The sequence below is a fragment of the Dermacentor silvarum genome, chromosome 7 (assembly GCF_013339745.2).
Source record: "Dermacentor silvarum isolate Dsil-2018 chromosome 7, BIME_Dsil_1.4, whole genome shotgun sequence".
NCBI lineage: Eukaryota > Metazoa > Arthropoda > Arachnida > Ixodida > Ixodidae > Dermacentor > Dermacentor silvarum.
The window spans coordinates 8,980,852-9,008,446 of NC_051160.1; the positions used below are offsets into that span (position 1 = coordinate 8,980,852).

The window sequence follows — 27,595 nt, forward strand, 5'->3', positions numbered from 1 at the left end:
ATTTGAATAGGGAGATGAGACGGGTCGCTGGAGATTCATTCCGCAGGTGAGCGTGACGAGTCTGGCTCATATCCATAACTCTAGATAAAGAAAAGAAAGAATAAAAGGAGATAGAAACGTCATGAAACAGAAATACAGAACAAGAGTGACAAAACGAGATAGACACATCAAACAGGCAGACAAACAAAGTAAGCAGACAAAAAAGGCAGGCAAACAAAACAAACGGACAAAACAGACGAAATAGACTGACGGTCTTTTCGACGCGGCGCAAAAAAAAAAAAAAAAAAAGTGACCAAAACGGGACGGATATAGCTGCAGATTCAATCCGCAGGCGAGAGTACCGTGACTGATGAGCGGCAACGAATCGCGCCGTTAAGCAGCTCCTCTGCAACGTCCTCTTGTGCGACCTATTCTGCAACACTGAGACACACGAACCATGTTCGTTCGTTGACTGAATGAGCCATTCGTCCCGTCGTGACGATTTCAGCTTTACAAAGGCGAAAGAAGAAACGCATTGTTTGCTCATATTTCACCGATATACGCGCACTTCAGCATGACTCATTTACGCGGAACAGTTCGCTTTACTCGAAGCAGAAACAAGTCTCCAGGATCGTGCAGCACGATGAACAGCGTGCCGATCGAGTTCCGAATCGGCGCCCCGTGTTATATCGCTGGTGCCAGCAATAGAGTTATTTTATATGATCATTGTGGTCAGTTTTACAGAAAACGGAAACAAAATCTAGCTCTAGCGCTTACGCGTAATGGCGGAATTGATTAACACCGACATTTGTATATGCGAGGTTGAGTATCGAAAACTCAAACGCACGGACCGGGGCTGCGTGGCTTACTATGCTTTAAAAAGAGCACCACATCCAACGCACATATTGGAAGCTATGTGAAAGGAAGATTTCGTGGAGCGGGTAAGTAAATTATATTGCACTCGTCATCTTGCATTTTCCAGCATACCAGTTACCACGTCCGCTCGGCAAGACGGCACATGTGGCACATTCAGTAGAGGAAAGAGCCGGCGACCGGTACATCTGTATAGGGATAGTGCAGATGGAGCTAAGTCAACTCTTGAATGAGCGTTGTCCAGTGTGCGATCTGTTCTGAAGCAAGGCAGCAGCAGCCACGGTCCACAATGTCCGCGAGGGATCGCCTATAGAAAGCTTCGATTTAAAATGCGACCGTGAATGCAGGGGCCCGCATGCGTGATCTATATCACTCCGCGTGACGCACCGCAATGGCTACGCGTTCAATCCTGCGCCAGGACGCCTGTGTGTTCGTGACAGCTGTGAAAGCGACGCTTTCTTTGCAAACCATCCCAGACTTTGCTGACCGCGGCTGCTGCTGTTGTTTCTGCTGTTCACACACAGTGCAGCTCACATAGGTTACAGCGCTTTCTATGCGAAGCGAAGGTTTATAGGCCCACTTCCCCGAAACTTAGCGTGTCTGCTATAGGTCACCGCGGTTGAGGATGTCCACTAGCGTGTGAGACTGTTACCGCGTTTTCCATCTTTTACAGCGAAGCTGTTTATGGCTAAGGTTCCATGCATTTTTCTTCTGCGTCAACAAATACTCAAGTCCCGCGCGAACACGCTCGTGCCACTGATCGTGCGTTGTCGTCGTCTTCTTCCACAGCTGGCTCGTCGGCGTCCCTTGGATATGCATTTTGAGTAGATCGGTTATCAATAGACACCATGTTCAAGATCAGTAGACTCCCAGGTAGTTAATAGAGGTTTCTCAAAGATTTGCCGCTGTGTGACCAGCGTTGGCCACGTCTACGTTCGCACGTACCTCTTTGTCGGCGTTCCAAGCGCTTGCGTATCTAGTTTCCTTTCCTTCCGCTCTCCCGTAGTGACGGTGCCGTCGAAACGTCACCACGTCATATAAAAAAACCAGAAAGACAAGTTCCCGTTCTCCATTTTGAATTTCACTTCTCTTCTGTGGTCTCAATGGGGAGGCCGCGTATAGTCCAGGTACACGAGGAGCAACGCGCCTATGTGCTAAACAGCTTCGCCGGTCATCCACCTTGACAGTGGAATGGCTCATGATTTATTTATACAGCCTCCTCTTTCTCTGCTGGGCCGGTTTCTCTTCGAGTAAATTAAGACAGGCTGGTCCCGGAGATAGCGAAATAGTAAACTGGCTACATCCGGAAGACAGCGCAATCCGCGGTTCCTTGGGTCACTGATTTGTGGGGATCTCCGCGTGTAGGCACGTTAACCGCTTCACGAACGCTTCGCTTCCCACAGATACCCTAAATGAGCGTTGGGTCCACGTAATGTATGTTTCTGCGGAACTTCCGTCGCTCCGATGTGCATTGCAATTTCCATTCGTTTTGTGCTAACCCCGCTCCTCTACAGGAAGACCACCGGTTATCTGTTTCCTCATTCTTCCCAATTACACTTTACACGTAATAAAGTCAACCGGCAAGTACAAGCCACAGTTTTCTCTTTAACGCCACGCTCCTGGACGTTACTGCCAATGACAACATTGGGGATAATTAAGGGATGATGATGATGATGCTCAAGATGCTGATGGAACCTACCAACGTTGCCTACATCGTGAACAACGCAAGCGGCGGATGCGCTGATGTTCATGCCGAGCTCGGGTGCCGGATGCCACTTCCGAGCTTCGATGTCGTAGCGGTTCACCTGCCGCACGGTCGTCTGTCCTGTTAAGGAATGAACAAGACTCATGTAACATGCATTTGACGAAGAATAAAACCCAAAACATTGTTTTGTGCACGAAAGACCCTTAAAGCTTAACATATCAAAATTTTCTTCATACGTCTCTTCACCGAAAATGAGGCTTCTGAGAATACACAGATTGTCGGCAAACAATACAACACAGGCCTGCTGCAGCGAATCCGAGCCACGCAGTCAAAGCTACGTCAATATCGTCAGTCACTTAAGGACGAGAACCAGGGGAGCGGCTTGTCGATTGTTTAATGCTGCTCCTTCCACGAGTGCCACACCACGTTAAACCGAAAGACCACGGATTAAGTATCGTGCACAATAGTCGAAATAGAAAAATCCGAGCACACCTAAGCACTTTTTATGAGTTGTGAAAGCGAAAGCATTTGAAAGTCCAATTGAACGCCGCTGAGCGGTCCTTCGAGTTATGAACTCCCTGCTGGTAAGATATCGCGTTGAGACGCTTGGCCAACGCCTCGTAGATAGCACAAGGCCGGTGCACTTCGATCCGTGACGTCATGCTACCTTGCACGACTGCCATAGAATATAATACGGCTGTATAGGTAGTGCGCGATCAAGCATTCGTCGTCCGCAGCGCGGCTTTCAGTTCATGGCCCCCTTTTCTAAAAGATGGCGGCCATGACGTGTTTTCGGCTCTCGAATCACTTCCGACGCATGCAGTCAGCAAAAGCGTAACCTTCGAGATCCATTTTTGTTAGACAGCCGTCGCTGGAGCGTGGATTCGTACACCACCTGCTGCAAAGACGGCTCTTCGCTCTCTCGGATGTCAGCCGATCAACGAACTGTCACCGTTGTCGCGTCGTAGTAGTCGTCGCTGTCCCAACATTAGCCATCGTCCCCTCGTCGTCGTTTCAAACAGTTCGGCGAGTGTGCATATGATTGTAGCAATAGGTGGAGGCCAAATCCACGCCCCACCGAAGACACTGATTGAGCAACCGCAACAAATCTCGAGGGCTGTACTTTTTTCTGAATGCCCGTGCCTGAAGCGATTCAAACATTGGCACTATATATATATATATATATATATATATATATATATATATATATATATATATATATATATATATATATATATATATGTGGCTGGCAATTCCGCACGCAATCTGAACGAGCGTGTAGGCTCGGCTTACCATTGAATCCCCCGATAGTGTAGATTTGTCCTTCGAGAACGACTGCAGCGAGGTTGCTCCTCGCCTGTGGCATGCTGGGAAGCTCCGAGAAACGTGCTCTTTTCACGTCCAACAGCGCCACTGGAAAGCGGCGAAAGGAAAGTCGCGAGCACGCGTCAGAAGGTGTGGCCCGTCGTCGTCAGGGATGGAAAAAAAAAAAGGTTCAGCCAAGAGGAAACCTGCTGTAGCAAAAGCGTGCTCTTCAATCAAGCTATAGTTCCAATTTTTTTATTATTGAAATAAAATACAAATGGAAATTACTCACGCTAGCGTGTTGGCGGCTGCTGTCTCTAAGAGTGCGCATTCAAGAGTACGCGCCAGCATTGCTTGGATTGGTTTTGTACACGTGTTAGAATTGAAAAAAAAAAAAAAAAGAACACAGCGCAATATAGACAGGAACACGAAAGAGCGACACGCACACAGCATTGACTTAAATAAGTAAATAAATAAATAAATAAATAAATAAATAAATAAATAAATAAATAAATAAATAAATAAATAAATAAATAAATAAATAAATAAATAAATAAATAAATAAATAAATAAATAAATAGCGTTGGCTCCTGCTCTCACCTTGTCCATCGTGTTGCTCAGTGGCTGTAGTTCTGAAATTGTTTTTACGTATAGGTGGTAGGTGGATGTCAGTACATCGGATTTGTTTCCGATTTGGTAAGGCTTAGTTAAATAAGCACATTATGGCTCCTATAATCTCTTTATGGTTCTGTTTGCAACATTTCATTAGCGAAGGGGCACCAAAAGGAATTAGTTGTGCTGTAGTAAATCGCGCTCCTGCGACAGCAAAAACTGACCCTCGTACAATGAGAGGATGAATTCGTAAGCCACTAAAAAAAAAGGAAACAATTTTTAAAAAGATTGCTGGCCCCGAAAAATACGCCCCGAAGTTCCCGCAACACAATTTCCCACCAAATTAAAAGATATATATTGTGTTTTTTATACCATTTGTTTACAGCTAGTGGCGCCGTAAAACGTGTGTGTGAAACGTGCTTGATAATAAAGGCTAACTACGTTGTCGTGACGTTAGATAAAGTCCAGCCAGTAGCCGCCGCGTTTACTGGCGCGTCACAATAAGCACGAGGCTCGATTATGAGAAGGGAAAGGCAAGCGATCTTACAATTTAGTTAAACTCTGAGTTGTGCTGCCTGTCAACATGAATAATACGAGCCGTGGGTAATCGTGGAAGCATTCTATAGCGCCTCGGTGCGTTAAATTTTCATTTTCAAAACGTGTTTCAATTAGGGACCATCTACCGCGAAGCGTTCTTTTTATTGCCCGACAACATTTTATGGGCCCTACACGCGAATTTCCGCCGCCTGCCGTGATGTTCCGGGTAAAGTTCGCGACAAGATCGCGCCCTGTGCGCCGTTAGCTGTGAGTGCGAGAGAAAGCGTGCGAGGGTGAGCCGAGGATGGCGGCTTGATACGTACGCGTATTGCCGTTCGCCCAATGTTGGAGGTCACGTGATGCAAACGCGGGTTAGGGGGGGGGGGGGGGGCAGGTAAGCGCGCGTCTCGTCCTCTAACCCTGCCGTGGCTGCGTATGGCGCAGCTGAGCGCACACGTGGCCCACGCGTTCTGTCTTCGAGGTAACTTGCGGTGGGTGCAAAAGCTAGGCGAGCCGAGATGGATGGTAGCTTCGTGTGCACTGTCTTCCCGCGTGTTGGAGGTCGCGTAAGTTTCAACGAGCAAGTTTCGGAGACGCGTTGAAGCGATAGACAGCACGAAGCGTTTGCTCGGCGATGCCGGTGCTCTTCCTCACGCCGGTGTAGTGGCTGCGAGTGTTCGCGGTCATTGAGATACCTTCACATTTCCCTGTGCATGTGCGACACCATGCTCGTTAATTTATTAGTAAACGAATGTTTACTTGTGGGTGTTCATTACGTGCGGCTCAGACCTTCCTGACCCACACCTCTTCACACTTCAAAAGGTTTTGCGCTTCACTCGTGCGCTTAGTCCGTGTGTCATCGTGCCTGCCACAGCGCAGCAGGACGCTGAAGCTACACCTACTAGCCCCTTTTCAAGATCCGCTTACTTTCAGAATGTTTACTGCAATTTATACGACTGCTGAAACTGCAAACCTAACTTCGTGTAGTTGTCTAATACATTGCTACCGCTATGAACGTTTCGCCTTTCGGGAGAAACTTTCTCACACTCTCTCTCGTTACGCGGCGAATTGCCCCTAAAAGCCTCGGAAGGTGGGCGCGCACTATGCTTATCTCGTCCATCAGCTGCATGCGAATCAAACCTACCATACAAACACGATAACTCGCCTATTTTTTCACATTTTTAGTAAACGGTGCTATTTGTCCTAGATAAGAATAAATGTGCTCTCAACAACGGTAACTTACCCCGAATAGTGATAAAATGACGCCTAAAGTAATGGCGAGGTCTAGAGAAGTGCATATTGCCCAGTGCAAATATGCAACACCAATTATGCCGCCTTCAGAGACCATGTTTAGAGTGCTAACGAGTGAGCGGAGACGTACTGGAGGAAAGTCGCGCTGCGCCGTTGTATCCACCGATAACGTATATCATGTCCTTGTGGACGACTGTTTTGAGGCCACTGCGGGGCGAGGACATCGTGAGCACCCGTGTCCAGGCGTTGGTCGACGGGTCGTAACACTCCACGGTGTCCAGTACCACCATACCCGTGAAGCCGCCCACGCTGCGTGAGAGAAGGTATGGTCACAATCATCATCACCACCGTTAAGTACGCTGTAGGGATGCATTCCACTCCCTGGGGTCTCGTATTAGCCGTCCTACGTGAGCTCATATGAAGAGCGCTGAATACCTATAGACTAAGAAATGTGATGAGTTGAAGAGGTAGTTCGCTTCAATTTCAATGCGTGTTCCGTCTTCTTTCTCGCCCCCACCTTTCAGCCGACCCTTACAAGTTTCCATGACAAACTGCCTACATCTTGATTATGTAAAAATTAATCAAATTTACGTTCTCCTGACTGTCATTGAAACTCATTACCTGGGGCAGGCTGACTACTTTCACACTGACATCTGCATTTTGCCAAGCGCCATCTGGTCGTGAAACTACACGACAAAACAAAGATTAAACTAAGCATTAAAACATTAAAAACAAAAGATTGACGAATTCTTTTTCGGTCAGCTGCACGGACGGCATACTGACGCCCGCGTGCACCCACCTTTTTAATGTGCAACGTCTCTATTTTTTCTCGCCTAATCTGCCACCCGCCACTTGAAAAAATGCGAGTCCGTAAACACAGATCTGCAACAACAACTACGGCAGCGCTCGTGCCGTCCAATAGTCCTTTTCTTCGTCCGTGTGTTTCATGCACAGCCCACAGTACGAATATGAGCTCACACGTAGATACGTCCGCATGCCGCCGCGGCGCTGGCGTCGCTGCGGGTGTCGTTCATGTCGGCCACCTCGAACCACTGGTTTTTCTTGATGTCGTATCGCTCCGCCGTCTTGCTGCGCGTGCGGCCGTCGAAACCGCCCATGGCGTAGATGGAGCCCTGCGACAACACGACGCCCCGTTTGAAAGAACTGCCGCGTTAATCTCGCTTCGAACCCAGTTTGACAATAAAGAATCTAATGTTGAATTCCATGGCGAGGCAGAGCAAGGTTTTCTGCTCGTTTGCCACAAGTTTGTTCCAATGACAGAGTGAGGGCGGGAGTAAAGTGTTCCAATGAGAGATTCGGAGTGGATTCAGAGCGGGAGTCACTCCGTGGAGCAGGAAAAGATGCTCCGCCAAAATAGGCGGAGTGGACCGGAACTCTGCGTGACGCATTTCCTTTACAACGTTTGTCTGCTGGGGGGCGCCACCTGTCGCGACTCGCGACTCGGATAGTTCGGCAAAGCGTGCGGCATTGCTTCTGCTACTCTACAGCGACAGCTCCGAGTCGGAAAGCTCAAGTTCCGACACGAGCGATTTCTCGAAGAGTAACAGCGACGCTGAAACTGCCACTTACGAGCGGGAATTTGATAGGATGTTCCGCATTCCCGCGACCCCAAAGTAGTCGGCTAGACGCCTACCATGTTTGTCCGCATACTGTGTGCTCACCATAGCAGACAAAATCTGCTGCGCACTTGGCGAGATATCAATTCCGCACTTTTAAGCAGCAGGTGAACGGCGCGGTATAGACAAGTGACCGGTGCGGTGGTGCTGTGAGCAAACAGCGGAAGGGAATGGCAACACGCAAGGTATCCTGGGTAACTCAGCGCCCGAAGGATAGAACTTCCGCTTCCGCCTTGCTCTGGCGGCGCAGGTTGTGTTCCACTCGCGGATTTGGAGGCGTTGCTCTGCGCCAGAGTCAAGTGCTCGCTCGCGGAGTCCGTTGGCTGCTCCGGCTCCGCCATTGGAATTCAACAAAAGTATCACCGGAGTAGCTGAGACAAACCCGTAAGTATAGCAACCGCAGGCATACTGAATATTAATGCGCGAATATCCGAAGCTTTCGAATGACGAATCGAATGAATACAGTCACATTCAATTCGATCCTCGAATGGAATAGTCCCCATACAAAAAATTCGAATATTTTTTATGGTTTTAGAATACCTAACGTCGTCGACTGCACCTGATCAGACATATAATTGATGAAAAAAAATCACCAGACCTTCCCCTGTCGAGAAAATGGGGGTAAGCGAAGCTTGTCTTGTGTGTATCTGACCTTCGTGGTGATTTTCTCTCTCTCTCTCTCGTTTTTTCTCTCTCTCTCTCCTTTTCTCTTTCTTTTTGACCCTGGTACGTGCCATTGAGCTTGGACCCTTTCTGTACTACCGCCAGGATCGGTCAACGTTTCAGCGTGGTACCACCACCACCGCCGACACTCGTGAGCCTACATCTTCGCTTAAAATGCAGTAACTTTCAACCCATCCCCAGTTGATCTAACGTACTTCAGCACGCTGCATCGCTCAGACAGCCAGACTTTTCAAATTCAACGCGATCACTCGCATTAATATGTTGTTTGGACATGGCAATCCTGTGTCCATTCGTCGGACGAAATACGGATTCGTTTAATTGCAACGTATACATCATACAATAGTGGAACCATGCATCTGGACTATTTCAGCTAGAGAAAAAGTTATTTCTAAACATTATACAATAATGCATGACCACGTGTGCTCCGAGGAACCCCAAGTTTGTGTACAAACTGCTTAGTTGTTCCTAATGCTCCCTTAGTGCTTTAATGAAGCTTTATAATGTGTAGTGTAGTGGCAAACTTTATAATGTTGAGAATACTGGGTTGTAAATAATTTTCAGACAGTAATGGAGAGACGGATCTACAAAATTCATCAGGATAAGCACCAGGAATAAAAAAAAAGAACGTACAGAAAGCCGTACGCCACCTGGTATATACGGATAGGCAAAACGTACTGCAGTTGATGCAAACTCTTCAAAAGTTAGCGATTTGCAGCAATAGTAAAAGTGCATGTCTGCCTTTCGTCGCTCGTGCTTGCCTGGAGAACGGCGACGCTGACGTAGCAGCGCGCATACGACATGTTTGCCTTGGCGCTCCATCTGGACAGAACCACGTCGAAGCAGACGACCGAGTGGTAGCACTCGCGGCCGTTGAAGCCGCCCACGAAGTAGATGCACTGGTTGATCACCGCCGCTCCATGGTATGCCCTGCGGTGGACGCGGCGCATAGCAGGTGCGTCCGAGAGCATCTCTCCAACGCGAGTACATTTATTAAGGCGAAAGCCTTAAGGGCCGAACTTCACGTACGCGTGCCGGCGCACGAGAGCTCGCGCCCACGCGCCTAACGCATGCGCATATGGTGCTGGACAGATCGTACGCGTCGAAGCGCAGCTCGAGCGCAGATTTCTAATGTTTACGCACGCCATGGAGGACGGAAAGCGTAGGATAGGCCCCGGCCAGCACGGACGTGTTGGAGAAAGTGTGGCGGAAGTCAGATGCTGTTAGTCGCAAAGGAGCGCGGGGACTGGTGGTACACCAAACTATATAGAACACTGTACTCAAATGTAAACGTTGCCACAGCAACCACGCTCCTGAAACTCTCGCTGCTGCTCTCGGCCTCTGAAAAGTGAGATAAGATTTTTCCGCCGGTGTATTTCTCGCAGCACATTTTGTTCGCGAGAAAAGCCGACTTTGGAGTGTGGTGTGTAAGCTTAAAAGTTGTGTTTTGGGTCTGTGAGTGAGTTTCAGCCAGCAACAGATACACTCAAGCAATCACGGCGCGGGTCTTCGTCGTCTTTTTCAACATGCGACGGAAAAACACAGAGCGCGTCTGCTTCGCTAAAACTGCTAAAAAAGTTTCATAGGGTTTTTTTTTCCTTTAATATGTGGCATATTATTGCGATAGCAATTATATGGACACTCAAAAGCAGATTTCTGCCGTCGGCGTCGCCGTCGCCGTCGGCGTCGCCGTCGCCGTCGCCGTCGCCGTGAGGTTCCGTATGACGTCAATGGAGATGAAATCGTGGCCGCGCGCCGCCGAACGCTGTATGTGCGAGTGAAAGGGCGCGAGGGACGCGCTCTTTCACGGGGAGTGAACGCACGGCGGAGAACAAACGCGCGTTCTGCGCCGTGCTTCCTTAAGGGCTGCAGAAGTAGGCGTCTCTTTCCTCCTTTACAATCACCATATATGTAGAGCAAACGCGCCTTCTTCCGATGCGCGAGAGGCCGTGGGGGAGGGGGGGAAGGGGGAGGGAAGGGAGGCGACGTTTAGCTGCGGCACCAAGTGCCTATTTATATCAGAGGCTCCGGCAACAGTCACCAACGCCGCACGCATTTTGAGCGAACGCGGGCAAAATGCCGACGGCGTCGACAACAGTTCGGCGCGTTGCCGGTGCTGCTGCATGTCCAAGTTTATACAGCTGATAAAGCTAATATCATTACTCCGTATATCTCTCTACAAATTTGCTATCGCAATTGATGCTTCACCTTTCAGGTGAAACTGCGACAACTTTTTTTTATTGCGATAGCAATTATATGGACACTCAAAAGCAGATTTCTGCCGTCGGCGTCGCCGTCGCCGTCGGCGTCGCCGTCGCCGTGAGGTTCCGTATGACGTCAATGGAGATGAAATCGTGGCCGCGCGCCGCCGAACGCTGTATGTGCGAGTGAAAGGGCGCGAGGGACGCGCTCTTTCACGGGGAGTGAACGCACGGCGGAGAACAAACGCGCGTTCTGCGCCGTGCTTCCTTAAGGGCTGCAGAAGTAGGCGTCTCTTTCCTCCTTTACAATCACCATATATGTAGAGCAAACGCGCCTTCTTCAGACGCGCGAGAGGCCGTGGGGGAGGGGGAAGGAAGGGACGCGACGTTTAGCTGCGGCACCAAGTGCCTATTTATATGAGAGGCTCCAGCAACAGTCACCAACGCCGCACGCATTTTGAGCTAACGCGGGCAAAACGCCGATGGCGTCGAAAACAGTTCTGCGTGTTGTTGCTACCAAAGCCGCTCACCTTACTTCGTATGACATTGCTGTGTTGCTATCGCATTCATTGCTTCGCCCTTAGGGCGAAACTGTGACATTTTTTATATATGCTGGTATTTTTCTTTCACTCTTTGCTGATTCTTATTTTTACACCGTTTACAGATTTTTTTGTAAACTTTTATTTACTTTTTTTATAATTATTTCTTTCACATGGACATATGTATTGTTACCTCGCACTGTTTGCTGCCAAAACTGCTTTAAAATACTAGGGTCAGGAATCCCGTCAAGCCGCTAGTTCAGCAACTTTTAATTCCTGTCCTTGCGTCTTTTTCACTGTTTCATGGTATTCGTTTTCATTGTATTTGTCATGGTATTTGTCACTGTTTCATGGTCACGGTTTTTTGTGTAACCGCTATCATTGTATGAATATTTTATCATTGTATTTTAACATATCATTGTGTGAAAAAGAATGCTCAATCAAGTGAAGTTTTGACGCGCGTCTGCAGCGCATACTTCCGGCGGCTGGTAACAATGCAAGTTCAAAGCTCGCGCCCCGCTTGCGCCTATCTGATCCGGCGAGCTGATAGGAGGTTCAAAGGCAGATGGCACACGAACATGGGAGCACTTCCGGCTTCAAAAACGTGACATCAGGGCCTCTCCTATTTTGTTTCTTTCCTCCATGACGCACAGCTAAGAAATTGCGGTGTAGAATATATCGGCACCCACGGCTCCCGCTACAGCGTTAATTCTCTTGATGGCTACGTTCTCACTCGCACTGATAACCAGTAATTATTGAAATGAGCTTTCACTTCCTCTAAACTCATCGGAAACCAGTAGCGCACCCAGGATCTCTGCCAGAGGGGGGGAGGGGAGGGGTGAATTTGTGTGTGTGTGTGGGTGGGGGGGGGCGTAAGTTTGCGAGTGTGCAGACGATTGCGCGTCTCACATCTTAGTTGCAGATCTCAAAGGCGCAAGGAAAGAAAAGGGATCAAACTGTATGGCCAACCCTTAAAGGCGAAAATTGATTTTTTTTTTTTTTTGCCGCCTAGAGCTGCTTTAGTGGAATTCAGCGCAAAGCCATCGAGCACGCGGTCGGCCCTCCTTGAATTAAAAGTGAATGAATAAATACAAGACAAGAGAGAGTGTTAATGTTAATCAGGAAAATTCGACCTTAAGCCACCTCCTGAATTGCAATGACATTGTGAACAGAGCACGGAAGGTACACTTTGGACCGGTGGGGCTGGACGCGTGGGGGGCGGGTTAACGAGGGGGGGGGGGGGGGGGGGGATATGCGCAGTATCGCAGCCCCTGCATGGTTCTTGCGTGCGCAAGCCGCTTGGGTCCCCTTATCTAAAACTCTCTGATGGCTTAACGCGTGAGCGAAAGAGCGGACACATTACCTGGGCGTGGTGTACTGGTTGCCCATCCCGCGCCACTTGGAGGTGCGGCAGTTGTAGGTGAGCATGTTGTTGGTAGCCCCCACTGTCCATCCGCCGAAAAGGAACAGGACGTCCTTGGGCACGCGAGGCCTCAGCCACATCCTCGGGGACAGGTCAACGCCGGCTACTACGCCAACCTCCGCGGACTGCCGGGAGAGCGTCTGCATGAAGGAAGCACGTTGCGTGTCCGATTAACAAGCTAGAACAATACTCAATACTATACGAAATACTCAAAATAGGAAAACAGGCTAGATCAATGCTCGAAGAATATCACAGAGCGTCAGGTTGCCCGTGTACGTATTACTATTAACTGAATATCAGGTTACTGGAGTACGCGCTGTAAGCAACAGCGTTGGTGGCTCCAGCTTGTGGTGGACGGCTTAAACAGTGAGGGCTCAGAGTATAGTTATTGCAGCGACCAATTTTACTTGGAAGTGTTGTGTAAATTGTCGGCAGTGACGTTAACGTGCATTCATCTCATCCTAGGTAGCGAACACGATGTTTAACATACATGTTTCTAACGCGTGGAGCATTGACAAAGCGTCGCAAGGTTCCGCTATCAGCAATTTTACTGTCGTCCACTTCTGTGACAATTCGTTATTCCTAAGGGTGGTACGTGCACTGGAAAGTTAAAGCTCCGCATTTCAAAGGAAATGAGTCAATCAAAATTCTTTTGTATGTCACTGTACTTACTGCTATTTACAGAATACCGGAACACAGTGGACGTTGGCGGCAGCCGAATAACATCTCAAGGCGGGTTGCTAACCACAAGCGTCGAAAGCATTATTAAATCAATTTTTTTTGCCTCTGCCTCCTATTTGTTGGGTGCTGCCTTGCCGAGATAGTAAACATGGGTCGCTGAGTATGTGCCCGAATATAGAACTCTGGCCACTAGATATGAGAAAATACGTGTGGACACTACGTATTTTCACAATCTTGGCCAATAACCACCGAAAGAGTAGGAGTCACTGTGCTTGTGCCTTAATAGCAAACACTGCATTCAATCTGCGTCGTTATCGTCATTTGCAAAAATGCTATTCCGCTCGCGTCATCTTGTACTGGCTTTTCCGTCATTACCGTTACGGACTTTTCACACCATTGGCTTTAACATTTATGCAAACATCGAAGAAAGTTTGGCTTAAGACATATTTCCACATAAACGCGGGATCCATAATTTTTTTCTTTCATGTTGTATCTCGTCAGAGGAAAACACGAAAGCTACTATAAATTTGCGATTACGCTATCGCCGGCGGCTTCACACCAGCAAATGAGTACTGGATAGACCGTCACTGCAGTAATAGTTTTGTACGCGCTGGTTCGACTTACCGTCACAAGATGGCACTACCAGCATTGCTGCTCGCGTCTACGTAAGCAGGCCGCGGGACCTATAAGAAGTCACGGCGCGAGGCCTCACAAGACGTCAGAGTTTCTGGAAGCTTGCCAAAAAATCAGTCTTCCTAGCTTCACATTTCTTTTTACTTTTTTATGCGTTACGTTAGGCGTGATCACTTCAAAGGAATCATAGATAACCGGTAATTTGAGTATAGGTGTTTGACGAGACTTTGCGGATTGCACCGATCATGTGCGATGCTAGCGCTGTGCCTATATATACACCGCGTTCGTAAATATGCACTAATAGAAACGCGACTACAACGTCCACGCAGCATGCGCCAACATCCCTATAACGGCGCATGCATTATTTTTGCATTTCGCGTGAACGCTTTCGTAATTCTTAGTAGTCTCTAAAGATCTGGCGGCAGATAATCACACCTGTATATGATGGAGCAGACATTCTTTCTCTGGTGACTGAACGCACAGCTTACATACACGTACATCAACATACATCAACGCGTCACCAACTGCATTCCCAACGTTATCATAGGCAGCGATGTGCTGATCATGAATAAAGCACGCACTGTATTATTATTTGCACACTTAAAAGTAGACAAGGGTGTAAATCGGTCATGCAACTCAAACACTCAAACCCTTTTTAAATGTAAGGGTATGAGCCATTTGACTGATTTACACTCTTGTTTACTTTTAACGGTGTAAATTTTACAGTGAGCGCCCCCGATAAGCAGGAAAACAGCTCACCTCGTGAATCACGTTCATCACTTTCACGCTGTCTCCGTCACCCTGGACTTGTGGGTTGATCATGACTTTCTCGAAGTCTCTGCATCAAGGTGTAATTAAGCTATGCTGTGGAAAGTGAAGGGGCGCGAAGCGAAGCAGCGTCCGACTCCGGGCTCTGATGACCCCAGGTGACGCGCTGCTGTAGTCACAAACTGACATGATTCTATACTGCCTGACACCTAGAAACAGAACACAAGACGCACGCAAATGTGTCCCATACACCTCGAGAACTGGCTCAGAAAGTGCAGCGACATCGAAGGTACCTGTTATCAAAGTAGTCATGATTGTCTAGGCCTTCATGCAATAATTAACTACAAGGTACCTACTATAGCTGCCCTTCTAGAAGAGAATAGCGCCTATATTGCGAGCTAAAAAAATCCTTAGCGATAAAGCTCATTTTCTCCTGCTGGCTTGTACACCGCGCATTGTTCCGAAACCTCGGCAGTTAAATCCATCAAAGGTGAGCAGCTTCAATATAATACACAACGAAACTGTACATTGATTTCAACCAGAACAACGTTCATACCATCGCGAACTTTTTTTCTCCGCGGGTATGCTTGCTACAACCAAAATGTATTGTCTTCTTTCATATAAGATAAAGCAAACTGTGCAAAGGACGCCTTCGGCTTCAAGTGTCACATAAAAGCAGGTACACTCGTTACACCATCCACCCGTGAATAGGACATCGAAACCCACGCCGAAGCCTAATATTAGACCTTGCCTTACACCGGAACCAACGCGAAGCCGACAACCTATATTCATCCGCGTCTACATGAATCACACCGCAGGTGTCACGGTTTCTAGCGCATTCACACGATCCGACACCATGTACACGTAACGTATCGTCAGACTCAAATTCAAGACTTATACAAAGGCGGGCAGAAGTGGAAATGTGACGCCTGTGGGCACTTCCGGGTATACTTTAGTAAATGCTTGTAACCAACGAGCTTGTTTTCTTTCGAACGGCTTTCTGCTGAGACGAGTTTCCCGAGGAAAATGAAAAATCCCACGACGCTTATGAGTGTGTAGGGCGAATGCTTAAGAGAAAGCTTCAGCTCGCGCCCAACTCCGTTATGCCGCCATTTCAAGTTACACGTGAAACGCAGAAACACTTCTATGAGAAAACCGCCGGACCAATTTGAACGAAATATGTTGCACTTGAGAACGAAAGTTAAATTCTAGTGACTGTGGGAAGCATAATTTTTATTTGAAGCCTGGAATGTTTTTACAAATGTTGCCAAAATTGGTAAGCTCGAAAAAAAAAAATACAAGCACGAAGTTTAAAATTTCGTAACTCTGCATCAAAAACAGGTATTGCATTTCTGTAAACTGTACTATTAGGCCATTCAAAGAGGACAAATTGGATGCATGAATTTACAGCTTACGAACATTTTTTACAGCGTTCACAATGATTTTGAAAAAAAGCCCTTCTCACAAATATGTAGTACATTTCAGAGCGGTTTATAATATATCAACTTTGTCAACTTTAAATGTGGCGCAGTTTACAGAAGGGTAGGTAATACAGTCGAAACAGGATATATCGAACCCACGTATAACGAATTATTGCGTATAACGAATAGCAGCAAAACCCCCTTGAACATTTTTGTATAATTTTTTTATTTTATATATCGAATTACCTATATATCGAACTTTTTTGTGATCCCCTTCAGGTTCGATATATCCGGGTTCGACTTAGTTTTTTATTGTCAAATTACAGAGTTGTAAACTTAAGAGTTTCGTTTTTCAAAACTTTGTGACTTCCAAGAATTTTTGTAAGAACATTTGACGACCTACATAAAATATCCGCTTCCTCCAGTCACTAGACTTCAACTTTTTCTTTGCCCGCGCCGCCACCGGGTCACGAAGGAAACGGCGAGGCATGACCGCGCGTTCCCGCGGTCCGTGATGCGTTTAGTGATGTGCAATAGGCAACACCATCTGGTGATGTTGCAGGGAACCGAGCTTTGCGTCACGTGACCAAAATTTCATTTCCGATTGGTGGAAGCCCACTGGGCTTCGCACGCGCTTCCATCCGTCAAAGCGATCCAACCATCTCGGCACTGCCAAGGCCTGCGCTACAGACCTTGGCAGCTATGTTAAGGCTAATGCTTTAAAATAGCATTTGTAGCTTTCATTTCGTTTCCACCACGCAGAACTGCCACGACAGCGGTTATTGCAGCAAAAAAAAAAAAAAAAAAAGCGAAATACACTCCCCTTTTTGCTACGAGCGCATTTGTAGAAAATGCTAAACCGCCCGCTGCAAACGACAGAGCTTCGTTGGTTGCACTTTTCTCCCCGGTTTGCGATAGCCGCGACGCACGCACGCGCAGCGACGCACTTGCACTGCTTGCACGACGCGAAGTCGTGCAGCACAGCGCCCTCGAAAACTCGTTCACAAGGTGCAGTGAAATAGAAGAGAGACCTGCTATCAATTCGGCGTTTTCAAGAGAAACGCAAGAGGAAGCTTTTTGGAGGCGTTGAAAACCGGCCACACACCTTGCCTCGCAACCCATCTAATTCGCCTCGTAGCGGTAAGTGTTTACACAAATTCGCTAAAGACCACCTTTATACGTCGCCATAGTGTGCAAGATGATCTTGGGGCCCCTTAAGGACATTCGCTTTCAGTGCTATTATACGCTTATACGCGTTTGTACGAGTTCGGCTATTATAGAGCGTCTCGTTTCATTATTAGCGCATCACACAGCAGTGCGCTATACGTGAGCTGCGCATCATGGTAGTGCGTTGCGCGTGAACGTGTAGCGCATCATGTGTCACGTGATGGCTGCGGAGCCCATACGTCCACGACAGCTCGCAGGCGCGGCAGGAGAGCATGCACTGTAGGCCGCGCACACATATTCCTCGTTGCCATTGCGCGTTAATACGAATTCGCTATAGCCGACTTGCACACGTCTAGATGCGCTCGCGTGGCACAGCACTCGCAGCTGTGCTGATGTGGTGACGCTGAATGGTGCCCGTGTTGCTCTGCCCATAATCGCGCGCTGGGCTTTGGTATCACCATGGCCACGAGTTATTAGTTCGTCAAGCGAAGCGTTCTCGGAGGTCATAATTTCGCAACAGTTGTACTCGTCGCAGCAATCGGATGGCACCACCGGCCGTTATCAGTCACCATGTTTCTTAATTACTGTTCTGTCGTGATGTCGCAAGTGAATCCTGCCAATTGTAATCGTGTCTTATCGGTGAGTCACAATAGACATAAATGGTGGCGCGGATTTCAGTACGCTGAAGGAAAGGGAAAGGGTTCTTTTCCGCGAAAATATCACCGTAGGCTTATGTCAAAAAGTGTCACGGGATGTCGCTACGGTGGCGCGACTTCCTATTATAACGCGTCATCCCCGTTCACGTGAATGCGCTGCGTGTTCAAGACGGCGCGATCCGTTGTGTGTCGCAGGGGGTGGCTTCTTGCAATAATTAGATGTACTACAATGATGTCTCTCAGAAATTATCAATGCCGACGTCCAATGTTGAAGGGCCATCTCGCCGCAATATTCTACATTTCTCTCGCTCCCACAGCAAGCACGGACCGGAACCAATTTCCCGCTTCCATGGTTTCCCTCGTCGGTGCCAACGAATTCAAGAACGTGTTAACAAGTAAATGTAGCCCTACATTATAGACGATTTTATGGAAGCGTTAAGGTGCCGCCATCTTGGGCTGATAACGCTGCTGTTTTCTGTCTTTAACAACGAAGTGTACGTTACTGCAGTCCACTCGAAAGCACGAAAATAGTTGTATAAATGCGTTCCGCGTTTCATGATCATGTCACGTGACTTCGTTTCTCATAAAACTTAGAAATCGTTTGTGTAACAGTGCAAGATGGCGGCGCCCACAAATCGCATATAAAATCGCCTATAGTCAGTACAAACTTTCACCCACAAAAGTGCAGCAGTTGCCAGTGGCGTAGCCAGAATTTTTTTTTTTTCTAAAAAAAGGAGGGGGCCACGCATTTGACCGAGGAGGGGGAGGAAGGAGGGCTGAGCAGGCCGCATCATCAGCAGCAGCAGCTTATATTTATGTCCACTGCGGGACGAAGGCCTCTCTCTGCGATTTCCAATTACCCCTGTCTTGCGCTAGACTATTCCAACTTGCGCCTGCAAATTTCCTAACTTCATCAACCCACCTAATTTTCTGCCGTCCTCGACCACGCTTCACTTTTCTTGGTATCCATTCCGCAACTCTAATGGTCCACCGATTATCCATCCTACGCATTACATAGCCTGTCCAGCTGCATTTTTGTCTCTTAATTTCAATTAGAATATCAGCTATGCCCGTTTGCTCTCTGATCCACACCGCTCCCTTCCTGTCTGTTAACGTTGCAGGCCGCATACTAACACAGAAATTTCGGTGAAGAGGCGGGGGGGGGGGGGGGGGTTGAGGCACGTGCCCGGTATGCGACCACCTGGCTACGCCACTGGCAGTTGCTTTCGTTTAAGGACACGCGGACGACGTTGAGGGGGTGCGCTCACGGGCAAGAACACCTTGAGAAGCGCACGAGCGGCAGCAACTTGGCGAGGTAGGCTTTTCTCTCGGCGACATCGGTGGAGACCCACTTGAGGATGGCGCTGAACGTATCTCCCATTTCGCTGGGAGCGTAGAGCCGGTCATCTTCCAGGATGGTAATCAGCTCCTCTGGTGTCAGAGCCTGGAACTGGGGGCTGTTCTTCCACACCTGTGCAACGCAAAGGCGCCCTCTTGTTCAAAAATGGGCCCGAGACATCCGGTTCCGCCCCTATGGTGTCATCAACAAGAACCGCAGCATTAGCAGTAATTAGCGAAGTTCCTTATAAAAGTTGCTAAAGTAAACTAGCGCTATGGTCCTTGAGCAACTTTCGTATATGACGTGAATACCTCTGAATACCCATGAATACCTCTAATAGTCATTTTTCGGCATTGCAGATGTCCTTAGGCTTGAATTGTTACATTATCTTTCTGAAGTTCCAAGCGACCATTCTTTCTCTCAAAATGCATGAAGGCGACAAGTTTCCTCGTGCGCGGGAAATGCGAACTGTTGTAGTTGTGACGCATTATTTTGCAGAAAACCATCCCCTACAATGTCCGTACCTCGTGGAAGTGCCGAACCAGATAGAGAAAAGCTTCTTTAGCGACGTTCGTGTAGCCTCTACTGGAGGCCAGGTGATAAGTGTCGATGCAGTTTTCCGGTTCAAGGTTTCTCTTGAGGACGCCGAGGCAGTGATCCCGTATCTTGCTTAACTGCGTTGTGAAAACCATATTGGGTGAACTCTCTGTGCACTGCGGCAAACTTCGTATATACAATAGGGCTCCCAAGCTAAAGTTTGTTGCGAGACGCCAGCGCCACTCCTTCCCCTAGCGGAGAGCCGCGTCACCATCTATCCGCCATCGACTGCCGGCCGCAGAATCAAGTAAGTTGGAAAACCAAAGTTTGCAGTTTTACTGAATGCTTGCTACTGTTCGCAGTAGCGTTGTTGCTTCGCCTTGTACCTCAGTCATGACAGTTTGCTCGAGACGACGGGAATATCGCTGCAGTTCTACTTCGACTTGTTTTGAGTGACGCGTTGAGCGCCGGCTGACTTGCGCGTGCGACGCACATTGTGCTTTGCCGTGTTTGTCTGACAGCTAGCGCGCGTGGGTTGTTTGGACAAGCGTCTTGATTGATAACATTCGATCGATCGATGGTAGGAGATTGCAAACTGTTAGGCGTTTTTGCACAGTCGTATGGTTAGGTAGCCCATTTGTCAAAAGAGTACGGACCGTATATACTGTTTGACATCTCGACTCCGCGAGTTGTGTGTCGAGAGGAGGGCAGCGGTTGTTTGAATAGATTTTGCTTTTGCTAGTTATTTAATGCCAATAGAACACGGACTCTCTCGATCGAGATCAATCACGATCCAGATACAAAAATTTTGATCGTGATCAAGAATGGTCGCAGCTGCATGGTGCAACAATCCGGATCGAGTTCGGTGAGCTTACTTAGCATGACGGTACAGATGACAGACTACGGTTGCGATCGACTTGATCTGCATCGTGCAAAATGGTGATCCAAAGTGCCTGTGTGACAGGGGTACAAATCCGTCAAGTGTTCCTGGACCTCAGGGACGTCACAATCGTCGTGTCGCGTGGCGCGATGGTAAAAGCGTCTCTTAGTACTTGCGAGGCAGCTTCCCACGCAAGTTTCTTCCCGCAAGTTTTTAGTCTTTGACGAATACTTTGCCTCTTTCTTCGTTTTCGTTTTTAACATGGTGATCGCATCACAACACGCCATCTCGCTGCACCTGCACGAAGTTGCCGCTGCTGCCGACACTACGGTGGCGGGCAGTTGAGGCTACGAGCCCCAGAGTCTCCTATAATATTAGACCCCAGTTACACACGAGAGCCCGCTCGACTGACTGCGGAACACGGTTAAAAAAAATGGCATGCGAAAGTAGACGAGCACGACATACTTGAAAGGGTCTGACAGCGAGCTCGTTGGTATGCATCCACGGTGGAAAAAACTTCGCTAAAACCACGGACAGAAGATAGAACACAGGACGAACGCAGGACGAATGCTGTCCTTCCTGTGTTCAATGTTGCGTCCGTGTTTTTAGCGCTGTTTTTTCCACCATGACGACATACTTTACTCTGCCAACAGTAGTGGTGCACAATTGCTCCTCTCTCTCTCTCCTTTTGCACTACTGGCCCGGAGTTAGGTAGAATTTTACGGGCAGGTGTCGGCCCTTCGTGTTTTCGAGGCTCTTGTGACACTGAACGGCAGGCTCGTGCAAACACTTGCACGGGATCGAGACACAATCTTGTAGCACATCAGTACACAACACGGCGACGCGACCGCGTGCGCTGACGGCTTTTTCATGTGCTCCCACGTGCGGCGCTGTTCAGCAGCGTCCGTAGCGCCGCCTAGCCCAGGTTGGGGTCTATAGAGCGCACACTGTAAAAGTCAAGGTGTGCGGTTACAAAAAAAAAAAAAAGTGACACCGCGTCCATGCATTTCGCTAACAAAGCAGAGCAGAACCGCATACCGATAGATTAGTTAGAGTACTTTCAAATAGTTTTGATTTATTCGTGAGCTATAAGAGCCAGCGTTGACGGCCACGGACTAATTTCGACCACGCGATGTCCTTTATGATGTGCATCCGAATTTAAGCACGACGTCGCAAATTTGCTTCCCGGCCGCCGCAGCCCGGATTCCTATCAGCTAACTCTGATTAGCGCTGTAATGTATTATATATACAACGCTGTGTTTGATGCCTCGAAATGCGGATTTAGGCTAGGAAAGCTTTGACATACTGGAGTGAAGTTTCATCCTGTGGATAGCTCAATAAACGACTTACTAATTAATTATTACTTTACAAATTAGATTTTAACTCAAATAATATTTCATTGTGTTTTGTAGAAATGTAAACTCACCATGGCCAGAAATAAGAGGTGAACAAGTTGATCCAATTTTTTTTTCTTGGGGAACTGCTTTTGGACATAACAGGGTTAAATTTTGCTCGATGGGTATATATAGGTTTTGTTTCGTCAAGAGAGAACGACAATGATGCGCAATGCAACGGTCACGTTCTGCTAGGCACGCAATTTGGCGCGCCGACATCCATGATTTTGGATGTTGGGCTGCTCGCGAAAGATACAACCGCCTTCACGGGCTGACCCTGAAGCACATTCGCTCTTTGTTTTAGGGCAAGCCGATGATACGTCGAGCGTCTCTACATACGGTGTTCTTATCGGAAAACGAACGATTCGGCAAAACTTGAGCACTGATTTTTAAAATTTTGTGCTTAGCGCTGCCTAGCTAGAGATGTTCTTTGTTCCAATTTCGCGGCAAGATCGCATTGTTTAGCACGATCATACAGTATAACACTTCTCGATGTTATACTAGGCTGGTTTATCAACAACAACAAAAATGCAAAGTTGTCTTCGCTGGCGGCTCTTGTGATGCCTACATTCGACCTCGAAGGTTACGCTTTGCCGTAATGCAGATGACGCATGCCGGCCGGGTGCCGCCACAGTCGCCATGTTTTAGACACCACTCATGTCGAAAATTTCATTCCCTTAGTTCAATAAACCGGGCAAGTGACAGTACCATGTGTTATGCTGAACGATCGACACCATAATATTATTACGATATTATCGAAAGATGTTCAAGAGACGAGCCGCCGCGAGAAAGACGATGAAGTGTGTCTGTGCTCTTGGTGCGAGCGAGTGTGGGCCTGGCTGTCTGGCTCCAGTGTAAATAGCCTGTAAATAGTCTCTTTCGTCTGTGTCCTTCCACACGTAACAATATGCTTGCTCTAAATGCTGTATTCGGTCTAACAGCAGAGGCTAGCCGTAACCGTAACACACGGGTTCCTCCTGCGGCAATCCAACATGTTTCCTGCGACTACAACCCGTCGTTAGACTCCCTGAGGGTTCTTCAACGCCCTGAGCTATACTGCGACCAGGTAGGCCATGGCTTTTGAAGCGCCTCTGCACTGCGACTCTGCAGCGCACATATAAACACAGGTTCAAAAATTGAATTGCTACCGCCACCATCAAAACCCGCGGTCTCTCGACCCATGGCCTGTAGAACGCTGACCAAAGATCGGGGCAGAGGACCACGCATGCTAACGGCAACGCTTCTCTGCGTGCCTCTTCCTCAAGACGAAGTCTCAGAAGTGCCTTCGCTGCACACGACTGACCTTGAGCTTCTCGGCGAGCTTGAGTACCTTGTCGACATTGTGCAGGCCGACGCGCTCGTGCATCGGAGTGTGGTAGGCGAAGCCGACAAGCAGCTCGATCATGTCGCTGTCCAGGTCTTGCACCATCACCCTGATGGGCGGGGTCCACTCCTGCTCGGGACTCTTGCCGTCCTTGGTGAGAGTGAAAAGCTCGAAGCAGGCAGAATACCTGCACGCGAAATGACCGATAGTGACGGCATCGTGTTTCAGTCTTGCGTGTCTACGATGAACAAGGCGACATCTGACAACTCAACCCCCCCCCCCCTTTTTTTTTTTTTTACCGCAGAAGCGGTTTATGCCTAGCTCTCCCGCAGACTTCCGTTACCAGAATGAAACAGCAGCGCTTAAATGGCGTAAAATAAACGAGGGCATAAATACGCGTGTCCCTCATTCTACACACCTTCAAAATGGATAGTGTAAACTAGAAGCACCACAGGCACTTTTCTACTTTTGTGCGCGCGCGACATCTGACCTTGGTTGGGTGTTCCTCAGTGAAATGGCGCAACGCTGGGGGATCGGCCACGAAACAGGTGGTGCAATAGCTAAATAAATAATAGTAGTTTGAACGAAAATAAATGGAAACTAAATTATTAACGGCAAATTGTAAAATTAAACGCTAACTGATATAGATGTCGAGTCTATAGTAGCTAAATATTAAAGTAAACAAATATGACCTGTGCTCGCCCTCTTCGTGCATTCCGTCGTCGTCCTCTTCCTTCAGCATCCGCAACCCGATAGCTATGCTTTATACGTTAACTAGTCGAGTTCCACGTCGAGCTCAGTATCACGAGCGAGCAAGGGCATGCGATAGTACCATAGCGTAATACGTTTACAAAGAAATCAAGGAGGAAGAGTTGATTCAGAAGCCGGGTTGACCCAAACCGATCCGACCATGTTCGTACGCATTTCGTCAAGTGCATGGGTCCAGTGAGTTCAGCCATCTACAAACCACCACGGCAGAACCTCTGCCATACCGAATGGCATATATTCTGGCCCGACAATTCTTTTCGCTGGACCTTTTTTTTTCCCGTTCAGGTATAAGCGTGGCTACTGGATGGCATGGAGCGCAACTTGAACAGGCGGTATATACCTGTCTCACGATCATCTGCAGCCTGCCAGCGGGCCGATTCGACCGACTGCTTGCTCGTCCCGATGCGCTCGAGTTAGGATGAAGCCATAATATTCTTGCCGAAACTATCGCAGGTGGTTGTCAAAGTAAGCGCATATCTTATGCGGAGCTTATGCGGAAATGGACAAACTAGCAAATCTTCCGAAAGCACATCTGCTGACGTTGATAACTGTGTTCAATAACGCCGGGCCAAGTTATCGTCGAGGCACGTTTTGATAGACGGCATGACAACGTCTTGATGAAGGCGGCATGACGGCCATGAAGATGACGGCGCGACGACGGCGACGGCAGCGTGGTCCATACGGCATGACGACAATGAAAATGACGGACGGCAGCGTGACAACAATGCCATGACAGCGGCTGCGCACCATGGTGCGCAGCCGCTGTCATGACATTGTTGTCACGCTGCCGTCCGTCATTTTCATTGTCGTCATGCCGTATGGACCACGCTGCCGCACGTGCATGTGCTCCATTGTCCGCTCGATCGCTTACCGCACCGAGGCCAGATACTCCTCCGACCAATCGCCTTAAAATCATGCAGACCTCACGCACTGTGGGAGTCGGTCTAAGCGAAGCTGTGATGAGCCGGCAAGACGACAAGGCGCATCTCGACAAGAGACTCACTGCGGTGTTCGGCGACGAACACGGGCGCACCGCAACCGTCGGGCGCTCCCTAAAGGGTTGCACAAAATAGCACCTCTTCCTCTTCACCATCACGCTCTCTCTCTCTCTCACCGCAACCGTCAGCCCAGGTGGCAAAGAATGGGGAGCCCACATGCAACGCTTTGTATGTAGGCTCCCTAGCAGAGAAAGGCGACAAGCGCCACCACCGACCACCACAGCCATCTAAACTTTCAGACGCCACAAGGCTCTCTCGCGACAGCATGCGTGCGTCTCAAGTTAATTCCATAAACTCCGCGGAGAAATGAATTGGCGTTGGAGTTACTTTTGTGCTTCAATGCATAAAACGACGTTTTGCTAAGAAAGTAACTGGAACGCCAATGCATTAATTTCTCCGCAAAGTTTATGGTATTAATTTCCCGGAACTGGTATCATCTTGAGAACTCGTTCCAAGTGGATCCGCCTTGCGAACTCGCACGGCTAGAATTTGTAAATTACAACATGGGTCATAATGTAATTCTAGTTAAAACCTTTTTTAGTGAATTTTTGCTAATTAGACGCTTATGCGTTTTAATTTTTTGTGCAAGCAATGTCCGCCTCTTCGAGTAGACCAGCTCATGAACTAGAATTGTGCTATCTGCCACAGGCAACCCTTAAAAAGTCTTAGAAGTGTTCGCTGAAACACCCTGTTTGTGTATATGCATACACAAATATATACCTACACATATATTTATTTAAGAAAGAAAAGAAAAATTGGGAAGAACGCCGAGAAAAATGCGCCACATCAACCTTAAATTGTATTGCTAGCACGCGACCGCCTAATTTGGTGTTTGTATTCGTGTTCAGTGAGCTGAAAGCTTATTTTCTGCCTTGTGCGATGTGTTAACACAGGCACTCGATAAGTGATTAATGATTTTCCGTGCCAAGCTCTTGAGGCAGGTAATTGCATTTTCAAACTTCGTATGAGTCTTTATGAGAGCATTGACTTTTCGAAGTTAAGTAACGTCTATTTTTGTATATGAAAAATAGTAGCTTGTACTAGAAGATCTGCCTAGCCTTAACGATGTATTGTTTCGTAAATAATGGTATGATAGCTAATTGGATGAGCGTAATATAGATGAGCGTAATAGTTTTCAAAAAGTCTTAATATTTTCTTCTGACGAATTTCTACTCTGTCGAAGTTATTTTCGTTGGTCGTTGCCCACACCAGCACCCCATAAGACAAGCGGGAGTAAAACAGCACATAGTACATTATCTTTTTCAACCAAAATGGAATGAGAGGGGATAACTTAAAGAGGCAGCCAACAACCTTAGTAAATTCCATTGTAACCGTGGCTACACGTTTGTTCCATGACATATGTTGGTGGACCCAGACATCGATGAATTTTCGTGTGAGATTGCGTAACAATCTTTCATTATATACCAACAAACGGATCCGCCGTCAGACTCGACCCGTATGTTTCGGTTTTAAGCGAAAAAGACGCCGGTCACTGCTGCTGACTTGTGTGCAAACACCGGAGCTGCATTTATCACCGAGAAGTAGCACTCGCATACTGTATGTACTCTTCATCATCATCATCCTCATCAGCCTATATGTCCACTGCAGGACGAAGGCCTCTCCCTGGGATCTCCAATTACCACTGTCTTGCGCTAGCTGATTCCAACTTGCGCCTGTAAATTTCCTAACTTCACCCCTCCTAGTTTTCTGCCGTACTCTACTGCGCTTACTGCACTCTTATAAGCAGTTAAAGTCTGCAGCGCGTCCTCAAGCAAGTGCAAGTGCGACAACGCGACAAGTGAACGATCGACACTCACTTGGCAGCCATCACGAACCGATGTGCCCAGGTCTCCGAGCCATCGGGCGCCCGGAACACGACGTCGCAGAACTGACGGGTTTTCCTCTGTTCTCGCAGTCCGGGCATAGCCCTGGCCGCCGCGCGGGGCGCGAAATCAAGCCGCTGGCCATCGTCGTTGAAGAGCAGCACCGCCTCTGACCAGACGGTGATCATGCCGTCGTCGCCGGTCTTGCCGGCGGCGTCATCGGCGTCCTTGGGCTTCTCCGTGGCCTCGACGGCGGCGCACATCTGTGGGTTATTGCGAAGGAGTGGTGGCCAGGACAAGGCGAGCAAGCGAGCGAGCTGGCCACAGGCAAGCGTCGCCCAGCCGGCCACACTACCGGCGCGCCCAGAGATAGCAGCACACCGGTCCGACAGAGCCGACTAAGCCGTGTCGCCGGGTGCCTGGACTTGGCCCCTTACCGGCTATTTGCACGCGCTGTGTGGCA

The 27,595-nt window shown here is 48.3% G+C and overlaps 1 protein-coding gene across 1 annotated transcript; it reads right to left on the reverse strand.

Moving 5' to 3' along the window:
• Nucleotides 1-27,595, reverse strand: LOC119457513 (kelch-like protein 10). The gene is made up of 12 exons (XM_037719103.2): nucleotides 27,127-27,595; nucleotides 23,523-23,730; nucleotides 19,933-20,082; nucleotides 19,338-19,540; nucleotides 14,817-14,895; nucleotides 12,684-12,883; nucleotides 9,342-9,510; nucleotides 7,241-7,395; nucleotides 6,393-6,571; nucleotides 3,851-3,970; nucleotides 2,552-2,677; nucleotides 1-80 (listed from the first exon to the last, which is right to left on the reverse strand). The coding sequence occupies exons 1-12, from the start codon at nucleotides 27,393-27,395 to the stop codon at nucleotides 67-69; spliced, it is 1,872 nt and encodes a 623-aa protein (XP_037575031.1). The 5' UTR covers nucleotides 27,396-27,595; the 3' UTR covers nucleotides 1-66.